We start from the raw sequence: 18,052 nt of genomic DNA on the forward strand, positions 1-18,052 counted from the left end.
TAAATGAAAGAATGAATGAATGAATACGAATGAATAAATAAATAATTAAAGACAAAAAATTCTGATTTCTCTGATTGGTGGGAGGGGGGCCCCCAAACAAATTCTGCTTAGGGCCCCCAAGAGACTCGGGCCGGCACTGGTTAACAAGCATTATTTTTTTATTAAATAAACATTTCTGTGCGTCACCTTTACATTTTTATGCCTTACCTGTGTGTATGAACGTGTGCTTTTTCATGTCTGATTTCTGGTGGAATCTCTTGCCACAGTACTGGCAGGGATACGGCCGTGTGTCCGAGTGGATCAGGAGATGAGTGGACAAAGTGGATGAGCGTTTGAAAATCTTTCCACATTCTTTGCATTCAAACGTCCGTTCCTTAACGTGCAAAAATAAATTAAAGTTTAATTGATAAATATTGTCAACTCAAACTTAAGTTACAAAGAAAGCCTATGAATGCCTGCCCTGTTTCTTGAATTAAAAGGACTGAAGTAAAATAGAAACATTTGTATAAAATGTGTACAAAATATTTATGTATATTTCAGTGATTTTTTTATGACAAAACATTAAATTATCAATTTGTGTTTTTAATGAGCCTGGCCGAGAGCTATTCAGAATTGGGCACAAGAGGGAGATATTTACCAAACTTATATATCTTTAGACACTTTGTTTTTATAGTTTGTAATCTAAATATATTAAACATCATGTTTTTTATTATTTTTCTAGCATATTCTTATTTTTTTTAAATTCTCAAATTTTCTTTCTGCTTCCCTAATACCTGCACTGTAAAAAATCTTTACGGCCTTACTTTTTTTGTTGAAACAACTCAGATTTACAAGTCATGTCAACTTACTATTATTTATCTTGACAAGAGAGGAGTTGCTGCAACTTATAAAATTAAGTTCTAAATTATAAGTTATAACAACCCATCTGTAGTTGTAGCAACTCATCTCTAGTCGAGATAAGTAATAGTAAGTTGAAATGACTTGTAAATCTGAGTTGATTCAACAAAAATTTAAGGCAGCAGATTTTTTACAATATAAATGTTTCCTGTAAAGATTCTTTGCAACAATGCCTATATTGTAAAAAGTGAAATTGAATTAATTTATCATACCTTTACTCTGCATGACATTAGTTGGTCTCTGCTTTCATGTAATGTCAGAGAGCGTCCGTGATGACTGCCGTGTGATCTGTACACGTGCGACTCCAGGCGAGCAAGAGAAGAGAAAATCTAATAAAAAAAATATGAAATGACCAGAAAGCTGTTTTGAGAACGAATCAGGAAGCTTTTTTCTGTACACATTTAAGGCCAAATACAGCAAACGCCATTTAAACTTGAAATAGTTTATTATGCTGATCAAGTGGAACTGGACAATCATGTAGTTTGTAATTACATGTCCGAACAAACACGTTAACTCAGAAACATGACTTGTAGCCTATATAAATAATATATATGAGAGTTATAAATGAGTTTTTTTTATTAAACATCTGTCAGAGCAAGGGTCAGTTTTACCTTGCCACATAAGCTGCAGTGTTTGGTTGCTCTTAGAGAATTGATCAGGGAACAGTCTGTATCTCTGCTTTTGAGCTCCTGGATATCTGCTATGTCTCTAGAGCTGACAGGTAACCAGGGGAGTTGAGAGACAGAAGAGCCATACTGGATATCTGCTGAATCTGCAGAAAACATTAAAGATTATTAAGAAATAAGCATACAGTCAAAAATAATATATTTCATAAAGAAACATGCATAAAAAACAAGGTGAATATTGCTTTTCGTACCGAAATTAGACTATTAGACTTTTTTAAGATAAGACAAGAAACACTAAGTATGAAAGACACATATATTGAATTACCTGTTATACAGCCATTATCTGGACTTCTTTGTGTGTTGTCTTGTTGCGTGAATGGGGAATGTGGTTGTACGTCCTGGGCTGATTCTTCAGGCAGTGTTGAAACTTTTAGGGGGACAGACCAACCTACGATGCCCAGGTAGGGCACATCAGCTATTGGAGGAGAGGAACGAAAACCCCCCTTCCTTCTTTTTTTCACCAAAAATGATCGAGGCATAATGGATCAGAGATTGCTGTGCAATAAAAGAGGAAAATATAAGACAGAGACATAATACATTTGGTGTATACTAAAGGATTTACAGGAGGATTTTCTTCAATCTCAGCATTCAAAATATACTAAAATATACGATGGTTACTATTGGTTTCTTCATTAATAACTAAACCAAGTTTTGATCAATGACTAATTATATGATTTTTGATAAGCTCGAGCAAATCAGTTCCTTAACATTTAAGGGTTGAAGATATTTGCCATTTCATTTCTGTGATTTTTGCCATTTCATCTGTGATTTTTGCCATTTCCTTTCTCTGTGTTTGCTTAAACTTCAGTGGATCCAGATCTTTTCATGACAGAGAAAAATCTATTACCAAAATGTTTAATGAAATAAGGGTTGATGTATTAAATCCAGTGATCCAACTTTTGATCAAATAAATTCCCAAACACCCTAATATAACATAAACTTAATTGTTAAAATATTTTCAGATTTGTTATTTACATTTTCAGTTTATTTATTTCTAAAACTTTGAGTCTAATTTAGGTGACTATAACGTCATTTAGAAACCAACATTTACACGGTACAATAAATTTTAGACGGACCTGTGCATGTTGTCTAGTATTATAAACTTTGAATATATAATTTACACTTTTTTACATACCTATAAATGCATTTTTAATTAAATGTGTGAAATTATTAAAAGCTCAACAGAAATGAAAAATAATAATTGGGATAAAAAGACTTTCTTGCTTTTCTGCATCATTATTGGTTTCGTAGTAAGAAGAAAAACAAAAGTTATTATCAAAAATATTAATTTACATAAAGGTTTGAATTGTTATGTGCAACTCAGCACAACTGTGTAAACTTGTTAGTAAATAGTTAACTTACTACATAACTACTAAGTAAAAGTGCTAGTAAATCTTAAGTGCCTAGGTTTACAAAAAAGTTGTTTTAGTTTTTGATATAGCCCAGAAGTCCCTTAGATATGCAATTTCACAAACTGTTTTCGTATTGATGTAATTTAATTGTCAGCCCTTACCTCACAAGCCTGCAAATAATACGAGTCCCCTTTAATGCACACGCGCGCTATTCTTTTCACGTTTATTTGCTTGTGTTTATCGCAATCAGGTGAGGTTTAACTGCAGTGCTGCGCGTCTCTGTCACCAGCAGTAATAAATCACTGAAAGCAGGTGCGCGTTCCTTAAAGCGCAGCAAAACTGAAAGTTTGCGCACTCACAGCACCGGCCGACCGCAGACGCGTCAGTTTCCGCCGCGCACTCTGCCTCGAGCTGTTAAAAACCCAGACTGATACTAACCGTAACTGCAGCTCAGTGTACAGGAAAATTACCAGCAATATAAAGCTGCGTGGATTTATTAAATAACCACTGTTTTTTTAAAGTTATTTTGCAGATGCCCAAAACAACTTATAAGAAACAAAGCTAAGTGGGAATAAAGTTGAAGTTTGTGCAGTGGATATCAACCTTTTTGAAAAAGTGTACACTCTCAAATATCCTGGGTTGTTTCATTGTCCTTATTTGATCCAACCATGGGTCGAAGCAACCAACATGACTGAGAACGTGTGTCAAAAAGTTGCATTTTACCTGATTGAAAATAAAGACACCTTGATAATGTCATGTGGTGGTCTTGTTGCAAAAATTGCTAAAATGTATGAGTCATTCCAAGCAAATCTAGAACACTGTTGAGTTTTACAGTGTGTAAGTGTTTTCAGTGTTTGACTATAACACATCAGTCAGATTTGCCGTTGACCCACCAAGGCAAAAAGTCTCAGGCCCCCAGACAGATGAAGAAAAAGCAAGGGAAAAGTGATGATACTGTTGAAAGGCTGGTGAACTGTGGAGTGTGTGGTCGTGTGAGGTGTAAAACAAACTTTGCTCATTCATTCTTGCCCTGAAACCAAAGATAACTGACATTGTTCACAAAGGCCAACAAAATGTCATTAACGCTCAATTTCCTGAGAACCTAGTGGCGATGGAGGACGAACAAGAAGATGCTCTTATGGATTTGACTAAGAGCTGTTGCTTACAACTCCAATTGACTAGTCGAGAAGTGATGAAATGTGTGCACAATCCTACACACCTCTTCACTTCTTGTTAAAACAGTAGATTGTAAAACGTTCATTCATACACAAACAACAACATTTGAACCGAGTGAAGAGCATAAATGTTTATTCTTCTTTTTAAATACATTTTATCATCAAATACAGAACACAGGATCATCGTTTGATAACATTGCCGTTTATATAATCTTTAGTACTGTCGTTCTCAATAACACATCGGTAAGATTGTAGGACAGAGTACATGTGGTGTAATGGGCACGTGGGACGTTTGTTTAGTACTGGTTAAAGGAGGTAAGGCAGCTGTTGGGGCTCTACATGGGGCTCCTGCATTCACATACGCCCTTGCTGGCTATTCATTTGGCCACACTCGCAAGCGTAATGTGATGAGTATCTTGACCTCTGTTGTTAGGTTTGGCGCGTTGACTTCCGGTCTTTAACGTGTTGTTAAAAATAGCCCACTGTCATTTTACATTTAAAATTTTTTTTATACACACAATGCATACACAAAGTCCATACTCTAGTGTGCACATGCGTGTAAAACATGACATTTGCTATTTTCCCCAATTTAATGCATTAATCATCACACATGTGAAAAACAAAGGGAAAAATCTGGCTGTAATGATTAACACTGAAAACATATCCCGATACAGTATGATATTATGCCATTTTGAACAAAGTGACTTTGATCCGTAGGAAAATGTCAGATTCACAGACACAAACACAATCTGATATAGACGTTTTTGATATAACACATTTCTAATGGCACCAGGGTAGATTCACATCTACCAACAAACCCAGCAGGGTTTGATTAAAAAAATAAGACAAAGTGTGCACGTAAGTACCCAAAATGATGACAGCATACAAAAAGTATTCAGTTTAACTCCAACACTGACAGCATTTCTAAGATGTTAATAATGAATGGGCTGGAAAAACAATAGTCTTGTAATACCACAAGGTTGTTATTTGCATTACTGTAACTATAATAGCATTTTTTACCTTTACTGTTTATAAATATTCAGTTTTTATTAATAGTGCTAAATTGGACCTCACTATGAGACAGAAATGTGTTTGACCATATCAGACACCCTTCTTCAAAAATACATTTTGTTCTTCATAAAGAAAAAAAATGTTTCAGCTAAAATGAAAAATTGCCAAACTCACATTCGAAGTTAATTTCAAAACAGGCTTTTCTGAGTTCCTATTAAGTAAATATTCTTTAGAAGATAAAACTCACACCACAAAACCGTTGCATGTGAAGTAATCAAGTTATGAGCACAGTTTCCTTTGACAATTCGAAATCCAACAGCCCTGAACTACAATGTTGGTAAAACCACAGCTTGGCCTAAAAAGTTAGTATTTTTAAGTGCAAGGCTTGAACAGTTTCCAATATTCTACTAAACTAATGTCTTGTTTTGAGCATTTGAAGAACAATGTGCCTTGCCTTATTTTACCAGATTCATCGCAGTGGAACAAAGATCAAAACTGTGCTTCTTTAACCACTGCAGACAAAAACCTTTGACAATTGAGACCACCAGAAGTTGCCCTTCTTCGAGAATCAAAGACGCAAAGCAACTTCCTTTACCAATTCGTGTTGTAAAGCATATTTCACATAGCTCTGAGAAATAGTTTTGTGGACTTAAAAAAAAAAAGTTACAGACGGGGTAACAGAAACACGTCTAAAATCAGTGTACAGCACTGAAACTACAAATGCTTTCGTTTGAACTGCAAAATGAAACGATCCTGAATTGTATAAATAAACCAGTTACTGGGCAAATTTATTTTCCAGTTAAGTTCTTCTTTAAGCTGTTAAAAACTTTTTAAGAGATGTGATATGATCAGAATCAGTGAAATGGGTACTGCAGTACTGAGTCAAGACAGCAGTGCGGTAAAAAAAAAAACACAGTAACCCCCGACTACTTCTAGCGTTTACAACCACTCGAATGCAGATATGTCCAATAAACGTGATTAAAAGGCTTTTTATCTGATAATCAGCACATACATGTTTATCTTTAAAACGTTGAACATTTAAAAGTGGCTGAGCTGTTACTGTGAACAGCTTCTAACCGGTTCTTATTAATAACCAGTGGGAATCAAGACGCCAACTTCTTTTCTGAGGAAAGAGTCAGCATGTTTTGAAATCATGTAAACACATAACTTCAATGATCGATGAGCTTTTGCAACACGAGGCAGTGGTGGGAAAAGGCAATGACAACAACGCATGCATGTGTAGTTGGGGAAACATGGTATTAAAGACAGTACTGGTATGGTCCTGTAATCTTACAATAAAATGACCAGACATGATTAAGAAGAATAAATTAGCAATTATGAAACATTTGTATACAACTCTATTAACTTTGTGTATGTATAATAACTATTATTTAACTCTGTTTAGTAGTTATGTGTATGTAAACCTGCTGTTGTTCAGTCAAATACAACAGCAAGCCAAAGCTTTTGCTCTTTAAATAGAAATAATGATAACCAAGAGTGATAATTCAGAAATGGTAAAAATTAAAAACTTTCAGGCAGCCATTTTGTTATAATGTTTAAAAGAAAAGTTCACCCAAAAATGAAAATCATAATTTTTTCACTCTCAGTTGTTACAAACATGTATAGATATTTGGAGAAATATTTGCAACCAAACCGATCATAAGCCCCATTCACTTTCATAGTAGGAAAAAATAATAGTATGGCAGTGAATGGGGCTCATAAACGGTTCTGCTACAAACATTCCTCAAAACATCCTCCCCTGTGTTCATCAGAACAAACTAATTTGTATAGTTTTGTAACAAAACGAGAGTTGGTAAATGATGACAAAATCTTCATTTTGGGGTGAACTATCCCCTTAAGGAAGTTCTGCTGTACAGCCCCAAAAAATATAAAAAATGCTGGGTTATTTTCAAACAGCGTTGGATCAAATATAACCATTTTCTGGGTTAATTTAACCCAACGGCTGGGTTTGTCCCTTTTTGACCCAACGCTAGGTTGACAACACCACAGCATTTTATTTTTAGTACAGGATCATCTTGAACCCCAAATCGCATGTCGATAGTTAACAATCAGGATAAATAACTTTCCTAATACATTTAAACATAACTGACCTGTGCAATAAAAAATTCATATCGCAGTATGAATACAAGCAGCTCATTACTGGTAAGGGTCATGTTTATAATAATTCACAGTATTTAATAAATGTTTAGAGCATATAGATACTCAACATGGGGTAAAACTAACTAGATATGTCATAGCAGCAGTCGTTTCCTGTTCTTTACCTTTCCTAAAACTAATCTCTTCTCTGGAGACCCTGTAGTGTCAGCTTTGTGCTGTTTTGTCAGAATTGGCACAAGAAAAAAATATAAAATAAATATTTTGGCCTCCGAAGTTCATGTACGTTTACAGTTTTTGTTGCAGAACATACAAAACAAACATAAATAACAAAAAAAAAAAAAACATTTGGCAATGTTGAGACAAGTTTTCTTCTGCAATATTTGTCATTCAAAATGTTGATCACCTTTGTTTTGTATAAAACACACACACAGATACATGAATGAGCTATTGTAATATTCATCTATGTATGTAACTATTAACATCCCTATTACATAATATAATAAAAGTTTGTTCATATCGTTCCTTTATCTCTTCCATTTTCTCTCCTTCAGCCATCACCTCTCATTAAAGTGATTGCAGTGTTTGTTGCGTTTAAAAATAAACTTAAAAGTGCACATGAGAACAAGACAAAAAAACAAAAAACAAAACCGAGAACGTCCATCCAGGCTGAGAATGTCACCATATCTGTTGTTTGCCTCTGAAGACACAACAGATAAAGAGAGCGATGTCTTAAAATCCAGATCCAAAGATAGGATGTTGCAATGACACACTGGGGGTACCAGAAACTGTGCATCCTGTTTTCTCCTGCTTCTCATCATCTCACAGGATTTAAGTGAGTGTGTGGATAAATTAGAGGTAGTTTCAAGGCCACAATGTTTTTAGATATGTTCTTCGAAAAGAATAAAACAACAACAAAGTAAAAAACCCCAAATTGGCACTGTGAGAAGTCGTCAGAGTTTAACCTCTGTGTTTGCAATGTAAATGAACAGGGTCCAGAATTAACAACTGCCAAAAGCCAGACATGAAAAATGTTTTTGGCTTTTGCAAGTAAATAAATCCTGCTAGCTGATCACTTTATAATGAACAGCAACTTACTGTAACAGATAGTTTAAATTGAATTTCAAGATAATTTGAATTGCACGTGTTACTTGCATTAGCGAAGGTCAGTCAGGCTAATAAAGATATAGAAATTGTTTACTACATAAAAGTAGATTTACATCAGTCCAAAAACGTACCATCAGAAGTTTATCTACTGTAGGTTGCCTACAATACTTCACAAATGTGGCTTAGACTAGCCATTAAAATAAAAAAATTAAAATCCCAGTGCAACTAAATAATAAATAGGCCTTTATTTAAAAAAAATGTTTTTGCTAAGTAATAAATAGTACATTTTCCTCTATACTACATGATTGGCACACATGAATCAGTTAATTTCGGACCCTGTTACACGTGCACGTGTTTACTGTATATATGATACTGATAAAGGAAAACCAAAGGTACGAAAGAGAGAAAAAGATGAGAGGGTACTATGAGTGTGGCGCTATGCATCAGTTTCCTGCCGTACCTCTGACAGCGTTCGTGTAAATGTATCTCTCTCTCTTTCTCTCTCACACGCTATGCATGCGTGCACTGCGCGGCCTGTTCTTGTCTGTACGTTTACATCCTTCTTCCGGCCACCATTTTAATGAATCTCAATTCTCCAGTCCTTCAGCACACACCATGCCCGGGTAAAGCTGCTGCTGGTTGGGCAGAGGGTCTGGGCAGGGATTTTGGTGGGGGATCCGCTCCTCACCATCGCTGTCCGTGCTGCCTTGGCTGTCCAGATGAGATGACGTGTGGTGTGTGTACAGGGCACTCACAGGGAGGTGACTGTCAAGCGGGTCCTCGTCTGAACTGGGATAATCGCCTTCCGCAGACGCCGGGCTGGCCAAACACAGGTCCTGATAAACGCCACCACTGGTATTCTGGAACTTGGAGGGCTGTCCACGTAGCTGCCTGATCTAAAATGTTCAAAAGAAGAATTTTGACAACTTATAAATGGGATTCCTGCAAACATAGAATCTCTTCCGCCATACAACATATGAAATGAATGGGGCTGGGCTGAACGCTAATACATTCACGACGTCCTGTACAAAGATTAAGTGCACGCATTGAAAAAAGATAGGTATGGATTAATTGGTTTAAGTTAAGGTTAGAACAAAGTAAAATTAAAGGAAAACACCACCGTTTTTCAATAAAGGAACAAATCAAAATCAATAATACCCATCTGTCTGTGTCTATTCATCTATATCCATCTATCTATCTTTATCTAGATATCTATATTTATTGATCTGTCTGTCTGTCTGTCTGCCTATGTCTAACCATCCATCTATCTATCAATCTATATCAATCTATCTATCTTTATCTAGATATCTATATTTATCGATCTGTCTGCCTGTCTATGTCTATCCATCTATCTATCCATCCATTCATCCATCTGTCCATATCCATCTATCCATATATCTATCTATATCCATCTATCTATATCTCTATCTATCTGTCTGTCTGTCTATGTCTATCCATTCATCTATCTATCTATCTATCTATCTATCTATCTGTCTGTCTGTCTGTCTGTCTGTCTGTCTGTCTGTCTGTCTGTCTGTCTGTCTGTGTCTATTCATCTATATCCATCTATCTATCTTTATCTAGATATCTATATTTATTGATCTGTCTGTCTGTCTGCCTGTCTATGTCTATCCATCCATCTATCTATCAATCTATATATCTTTATCTAGATATCTATATTTATCGATCTGTCTGCCTGTCTATGTCTATCCATCTATCTATCCATCCATTCATCCATCCATCTATCCATATCCATCTATCTATATCTATCTGTCTGCCTGCCTGCCTAGTCCATCCATCCATCCATCTATATAATCTATATCTGTCTGTCTGTCTGTCTGCCTGCCCATCCATCCATCCATCCATCCATCCATCCATCCATCCATATCTGTCTGTCTATCTGCCTGTCTATCCATCCATTCATCCATCCATCCATCCATCCATCCATCCATCCATCCATCCATCCATCCATCCATCCATCTATCCATATCTGTCTGTCTGTCTGTCTGTCTGTCTATCTATCTATCTATCTATATCCATCCATCCATATCATCTATATCTATCAACTATATCTACATCTATCTGTCTATCTATCTGTCTGTATTATCTATCTATACAATTTATATTTAAAATATCAGTCTATTTACAAGTTTTTTTATTTTGAAATTAGTAAAACATGTATGTGAAAACATGCGTTATGGATGTGACAAAAATGGACAAATTTTTTGGGAGACATGCTTTGTCGGAATTCTGTGAGTTAAAATAACACCCAACAAATGATTGCTCTTCAAAGAACATTTAAAATGTATTTTATTTTTGTATGCGCATTCATAAGGAAAAAGCAACGTGACATTTCTCTATTACTGACGTGACAACTCTGAAATGTACACTTTAAAACTAAGTTCAACCTATGAAAAAAAATGGTTTAAAAACTTTAACCAATACATTGCATGGGTAATTAAACCACCAAATATTCACATCTGAGATTTGAGTTAAAAAATTTCATAAAAAGGTTGACATTTGCATGGAATTGCCCTGCTTTTAATAGGTTTGTCTACTTGTGGACTTACTGTAGATCTATATGCTTGTCTATTGTTGCATTGATGAACATGTTTTGTAGGTAGAGAGGTACGTGGATGGTTACAGAGTGGATTTTCTTGCGTGACAGAAATGGACCACAATTTTTTGCTCTCATTTCAGATCTTCCCTTCTGAGTCAGTGAGCACAAGTGAGTGCGTCTGCGTGCCCAAACATTCGTGAGAGCTTCTAAAACAGGTATTATGCTAAAATCTCAGATCTGAAACGTCATGGGTTTCCCAATAATTGCTTTAGCAATTTGTAAGTGTGGGAGTGGGAGGGGCTGTGGTTAACCAATGGAAAAGCTTCCTGAGACAACAATCTACACAAGCCCCACCTCTCACTTCCTCTGTCTGGTTGATCTCGTTTCAGCCAAAACCACAGAGCAAAAGTCAGTGCACAGCACTTCCGAATTAGGACATCACCGAGATTTTTTAAAACGAGACGTTTATGGCAGGGGTGTAGCAAAAACAATATTTCAACATAAAGACATTTTAATAAAAATTAAGATCTTACAGTTAGAAACAACTAAAGGTAAGCCTTATACAGTATGTAATAATAAGCAGATAATTAATAATAAGATTTTCCCAAAAATACAAACGGTGTGCTGCAATTAAAAAAAAATATTTTATATCTATATATCTATTTTATATAATATATATATCTGTTTGTTCGAGTATCCGGATAACCTCAATATAGCAACAACCAATGGCATCAGTTTAGGGCAGGGTTATTCAATTTTCCATATAAATAATAATAAACAGGGAGGGAAACTTTGAAAACAGTCATTATATGTAAATCTATTTGTTGATGCTAGCGATGCAGCGCTTACTTCCTCTTTTAGCGACGGAGCAATCCGCAAAAACTGCAAATGCAAGCAGGAAGTTGATGTACTCATTAGCATTTTCTCATGTATTTAATCATATCCCAAATTCTGTATTATTCGTCCTGGTGGTCAGCTAACAGGTCAGTACATATACATCTGACCAATAAAACACAAAAACAGAGACACAGTGTTATCGTGCTTATGTTACTTACTAAACATGCATACACTGAAGTTATGCTTTTTAGGAATGCATCTCTTTATATTTTTTATATAATTTTTATACAGTTCAATAGGGATTGCATTGTATTTCAAAGTTTTCGTTTTGATACTAAATAAAGCTTAATAAAATGCTTTGGGACAGCGCTACAAATCACGAGGTGACCTGATTCCGCAGCTAAATTTAAGAGCACGTAAAACGCTGATGTAAAATCGCCCCTTTGAAAGCACCCACAATACAGCTCAGCTCAGTGACGAAAGTAACCATGAAACTGGAGCAAATACCCTTCACATTTGTATGTAAACACTGACACAAGCCAAGATATCGTGCAAGAGGAAACGTGAGGACAAAATCAAAACGAAAAAAGGGACGAAAACGAGAAAGTGATACATGAACAGAGAGGTGAAGGGAGAGAAATACATACAAGAGAACGAAAATGTCAACACACTCTCACACCCCCCTGTCACGAAAGGCTTCTCTACAAATGAGCAAGATCATCAAATGAAGTGCGTGAGACCGAGTTGTGACTGGGTGCGTGGGTAAGCGCCACAGCATCCAAACATCAAAGCCGTCTGTGTGTGTAAGGGCATATGAGGGGGAAGGGGAAATGGGGAAAAAGATTTTGGTGTGGTATATATTGTGGTTAGGGAGGGTCCCAAATGTTAATAAAAGCACTGCAAAACCACAGTAAAATAGATCAGCACCACTCTCAGAGCTACTACGTGTACTACAAACAGGCGGATGACGGCTTATGAAATGATCATGGGAAAATGTATTAACAGAAGTGGAGGTAATATGCACTTGCCATTTTACGGAATAACTATGGTTTGTGTAAACATTTACCAAAAATAACGTGAGCTGCAACTGGTATGCTTTTGGTCTGATAACAGATTACCACGCAAATGCAAAGATTGTTGCAGATACCAGCTGCACTTGCATAGTTGGGTGTGCAAAGCATTTAAAATACCGTTTAGAATCACTTTCAAGTTTTTTGCCATTTAACATTTGAAGTTGTTTTGTTTTTGTTTCCCAGTGATGCAAAAATACAGTCAAAGTTAACGCTAAAATCTGTGCACGTTACTGTACATTTATAATAAATAACTGAGAAACATGTTTCGTGTCTGACAAATAAAACCTCACCTCGTTCTTGAGTTCAGCAATCTGCTGCCTCAGTTGCGTTATATACTGTGTCGAGTCTGAGTGGTTCAGCTGGCCTTGGATCAGTCCTTCCTCTTTCTGCAGGCAATACATATAGCCACACACACACAAAGAGAGACAAATGTACACACAACCGTTTGAAGCATAAATGCACAAATACTCTTCTCACCTGTATTTCCAGCTCGGATATCCTCTGCCGGAGTTCAGCCACTGCTGCCATACTGTCAGCTTCTCTTAGACGTACGGCCATCACTTCTTCCTTGCTCTAAACGTGAGACATCATAGAGAAAACAAGAATATTTCTAAAAAAAAAATGTATTCAATATTATCTATTAATACAAATACATGCATGGTAAAACCTAAGTATTACACTATAAAAATATTAAACATCAATGATTACAATTCTGCCTTTTTTATATGCAACACAATGGAAACATAATTAATAAAATCATTTTTTAAAACAATTGTTTTTAACAATACTAAACTTAACTTCACAATATACTGTACGTTTTTTACAGACTATTGTGGTGTTAGTTTTAGTATATGTATTAGTAATAAATTGTAAAAAAATAATAAATAGATTTTATTAATGTTATGTTGGCACTGGCACGAACCCCACCCAAAATTCTGGGTTGATTTAACCCATTGTTGCGTCAAATATAAACATTTTCTAAGTCAATTTAACACATTGGCTGCTTTTTATACCCAACGCTGAGTTAAAAATGAACCAGCATTTTTGTAATAATGTATAAAAGGGAATCATAATAAGCTTACATAATTAAGGTAATCTGAATTCTGATGAACTGTGACTTAAAAGTTTCAATACCGTTTTGGTGACTGTGAATGAATATACTGTACCTTGCAGTCAGACTCGGCCTGCTTTCTCTTCATTTCATTGACTTGGCTTTGTAGTGTTTTGCTGTGAGAAAGAGAATTCTGCAGTCTCTCCTGCAGGGCGGCGCACTCCTGTTCATTTCTACTTACTAACTTACAGTTGATCTGGTTCTGTAAAAACATGAAGAAAAATTTGAGGTTTACTAAATGGTGTGTTTTTGGAAAACTATCTTGTCAAGGTGTACTCTACAGTTACACATATCATCAAACAATTCAACTGTGATGTAACAAACATTTAGCATTTTTATTTTGGCATGAAATTACAATCGGGAGTAACAGTGTGAGCTGATTTCTGATTCTCATTCACAGCTTACACATGACAACGGCCAGATTTATAGTGGCTTTGATGCGGTATGTGGATTAAAAAAATAAAATTAGTCAGTTGCAGTACAGCACTGCATAACGAATATATAATGGCAGCATAATGTGCTAAAGGAATAGTTCATTTAAGTATGAAAATTCCACCCTATAAGACTTCCTTTCTGCAGTTAAAGAATCTCACTGATACGCGTTTATCATGTCTAGTTGTTATAGACAGTAACAACATAAACAAACAGCTTTTGTGGATTGAACTTAACTTTAGGTAGACTTCCGCATAGAGTCAATAACAACAGAGTCCCTTTAGAGTAGATCAGTGGTTCCCAAACTTCTTCAGCGTGCGGCCCTTCCTTGTGTAAGGTACATTCCTTTGCGGCCCCCCAAAGGAAATTTGTGACAAAAAATTGTTCTAAAACTCAAAATGTTAATAAAAAACATTAACTTATACAAAAAGTAGTGCTTTTGATTAGTAGCCTTATTTTTTTAGATTTAACTACACAGAATTCATGATAAATTAATGTATTTCATAAAATGTCATAAAACTGGGGCCCCCCTGGCACCATCTCGCGGCCCCCCTGGGGGCCCCGGCCCCAGTTTGAAAACCACTGGAGTAGATTATATCTGATAACAAGCTAAATAAATAAGCAGTAAATTATCTTGGTTCAAATCATAGCTAAAGCTAAACGTTAATGTGTAAAATTAATGTATTCCCTCGTCTGTTGAAAACTGAAAATTTGTATTTTCCACAAGGTATTTGTTCCAGAGGTCTGTTTAATCGATAGTCAGACCGATAAAATAGCACAGAAATTAACTTCAGGCCAGATGCTTAACTGTGATCCTGTATAACAGTCTATATGGGTTTTCCGTCACGAGACTGAAACATGCATATGAGATTCGCCTTTATCGACTTGTCAACAATAATTGACTGCGCTGATCTGTAGGTTGCCATGAATATGCTAAAAAGCTCAAAATATTAGCAAAATATTTTCTTTTTCTGTATTGCTTTACTTTTATAAACCCACTGGACTCATTTGTATTACTTTAATGATGGCTGGATGTTTTTTTGGTGCCATTTTGTGCCCTATATAAGAATAAAATGATTAAAGTCGCTATGAAAATAAAATGAAAAACTAGAATTTGTTTTGTAATATTGTGTTTTTTTTACAAATGATTTATGTGTGAGCTTCATTTTTTTTTTTATTAATGTGCCCTCATAATCTTTAATCAAAAACGCAAATCTCATCCCCTCCTCAAAACGTCTCTCTTTACTTCCGGTCAAATGGTATGGCAGGTGGGCGGGGTCCGGAAGAAGATTTGCTGCGATTAGCAATTAGCAACACGATCCAGCTTCAAATGATCTAATCAGATCTCGATGGACAGATTCAAATCCAGCCCTGCGTTATTTCATTTCAGAAGCCAATTTCATTTGAATATACGCCACCACGGGGAAAATAAGGCAATCGCTACTTCCATTTCATGGCAACTTTAATTTGTGTTCCACTGAAGAAAGTAATTTTAGGGGTGGTTTCCCGGACAGGCCTTATTCTAGTCCCAGACTAAAATGCATGTTTGAGCTGCCTTAATTTAAAAACACAGTTTGTACAGACATGTCTTAACATATATCAATATCATATATTGTCTCAAGATGCACACCAGTAATGGTTTTATTTTTAAGGTTTGTTTGTAAAAACTACCTAAATGTCCTAATATAACTAAGGCCTATTCCTGGGTTATTCTATACATTGTCTAGGAAACCGCCCAGTATACATCTGGGATGGCATGAGGGTATTATACAGAACATTTTTCATATTTGGACAAACTATTCCTTTAATATAAGATCATAATTTGGTCGTAACAATGCATTTTAAGTTCATGGTAATACATAGCAGTATTGACACGATTGTTTGGAAACACTGTTATGAAGCAAGCCCGACTTTAATTTATTTGTAATATTTTATGGCAGTAGGTTGGTTATTATTAAATTGTGTTCAAACCTGACTTTCCAGCTGTAGGTTTTTAAGTTTGACCTCTTTAAGTTCAGCCTGAGTCTGAGCCTCTCGCAGCCTCATGCCCATTAGTTTATCCTGTAGCTCATTCAATGCATTCTTCTTAGGGGACTCCTTCCAATGACCTCCTCCTGCACGAGAGGTATGATGCTGTGACAGAAAGAAAGTTTAATAGGTCTTGTGTGGAGTTCAGTAAGGAAGTGGAGAGTTCAGCAGATTTTGTGTAAACTTCACTAGGAACGAGTAACTACTAATTTTTGTGGAGTTCAGTGGGATTGTGTAGAGTTGCTGCACCTGCCAGCAGTGGTTGAGGTCAGTAACGGCCTCCTGCATCTCTTTGAAGGAGCGTAGAGTCTCCTGCTCTCTCAGTTTGACAAGCTTCAGCTCATCCTGAAGCTGAGCTACATTAATTTCATCAGGCAGAGAGTTGTTCCTCTACAATAGACGGACACAGAGATAAAAACACATGTTCCGGTTTAAAAGCTCGGTTTAAAATCTAATAACATTCATTCGTTTTTGACTCAAATAATTACGAAACACACACCTTTTCCAGGTCGAGAACTTTGTCCTGCATTTCTTTCAGAGCACCGAGTAGTTCTGCCTCCTGCAGCCGAGATTGTTCCAACTGAGTCTGTAGTCCACTTACAAACTCCGCTGTGAACTACAAACAGAGAGAGAGAAAGGATTAAACTTGATTCAAATTTCTTTCATAAAATGGATGTTTTTTTATTTCACTGTCAAACGTGGCTTAGACACATATCTGGCCGCCCATTGGTTAAAGGTCACGTTCTTTCTGATCCCATTTTTTAAACTCTAGTTAGTGTTTAATGTTGCTATAATAGCATAAAAAATACCTGTAAAATGACAAAGCTCAAAGTTCACTGGCAGGCGATATATTTTCTTAAACAGAATTAGCCTTTCAAAGCCTACAGCGAATGCCTGGTTTGGACTACAGCCCTCTACTTGACTAACCTTCGGCCACAGGAATACGTCAGTCGCTAGCTATGCTAACGGCAAGCTAAGCTGCTATCTAATCACAACACACTAAACAAACTACACAATTAGAACTCGTTACGTATTTCTGAAGGAGGGACTTCATCGGACAAGGAAGACATCACCCCGTTTTGAGGACAGTGAAAACAGCGCTATACAGATAAGTAAATTGTGTGAAAAATACCGCGTTTTTTACACGTAAACAAGAACTCATGTTATATTGCGCACTGTAAACACAATCAAAGCTTCAAAAACACAGAAAGAATGGGATCTTTAAAGGGATACTCCACTTTTTTTTGAAAATATACTAATTTTTTAGCTCCCCTAGAGTTAAACATTAGATTTTTACCGTTTTGGAATCCATTCAGCCGATATCCGGGTCTGGCAATACCATTTTTAGCATAGCAATTTTAGCACAATATGTAGAATCTGATTAGTCCATTAGCATTGTGCCTAAAAATAACCAAAGACTTTTGATTTTTTACTATTTAAAATGAATCTTCTGTAGTTACTTCATGTACTGAGACCGACGGAAATTAAAAGTTGTGATTTTCTAGGCCGATATGGTTAGGAGTATACTCTCATTCTGGCTCAATAATCAAGGACTTTGCTGCTGTAACATTGCTGCAGGAGGCACAATGAGCTCATTTACATGCACACCAATAATGCGATTATAATGGGATTTTGTCAATACTGCGATTATACTTTACCTCATGTAAG

General features: G+C 36.1%; 1 protein-coding gene across 2 annotated transcripts in view; it reads right to left on the bottom strand.

Moving 5' to 3' along the window:
* evi5l (ecotropic viral integration site 5 like) overlaps positions 1-18,052 on the bottom strand; it is a 48,130-nt gene that overhangs the window by 1,093 nt on the left and 28,985 nt on the right. The window contains exons 14-23 of one of the 2 annotated variants that reach the window (XM_055204733.2): positions 16,884-17,000; positions 16,634-16,774; positions 16,328-16,489; positions 13,980-14,126; positions 13,291-13,386; positions 13,104-13,199; positions 9,032-9,239; positions 1,509-1,669; positions 1,110-1,226; positions 208-373 (exon numbers count right to left, since the gene is read on the bottom strand). In XM_055204733.2, the coding sequence (XP_055060708.2) occupies positions 208-373; positions 1,110-1,226; positions 1,509-1,669; positions 9,032-9,239; positions 13,104-13,199; positions 13,291-13,386; positions 13,980-14,126; positions 16,328-16,489; positions 16,634-16,774; positions 16,884-17,000 (1,411 nt within the window). Of the gene's footprint in view, positions 1-207; positions 374-1,109; positions 1,227-1,508; positions 1,670-4,221; positions 9,240-13,103; positions 13,200-13,290; positions 13,387-13,979; positions 14,127-16,327; positions 16,490-16,633; positions 16,775-16,883; positions 17,001-18,052 lie in introns of those variants that run through there. The other variant, XM_055204732.2, reaches the window with a different exon arrangement.

Source organism: Misgurnus anguillicaudatus, chromosome 3, assembly GCF_027580225.2.
Source record: "Misgurnus anguillicaudatus chromosome 3, ASM2758022v2, whole genome shotgun sequence".
Taxonomy (NCBI): Eukaryota; Metazoa; Chordata; class Actinopteri; order Cypriniformes; family Cobitidae; genus Misgurnus; species Misgurnus anguillicaudatus.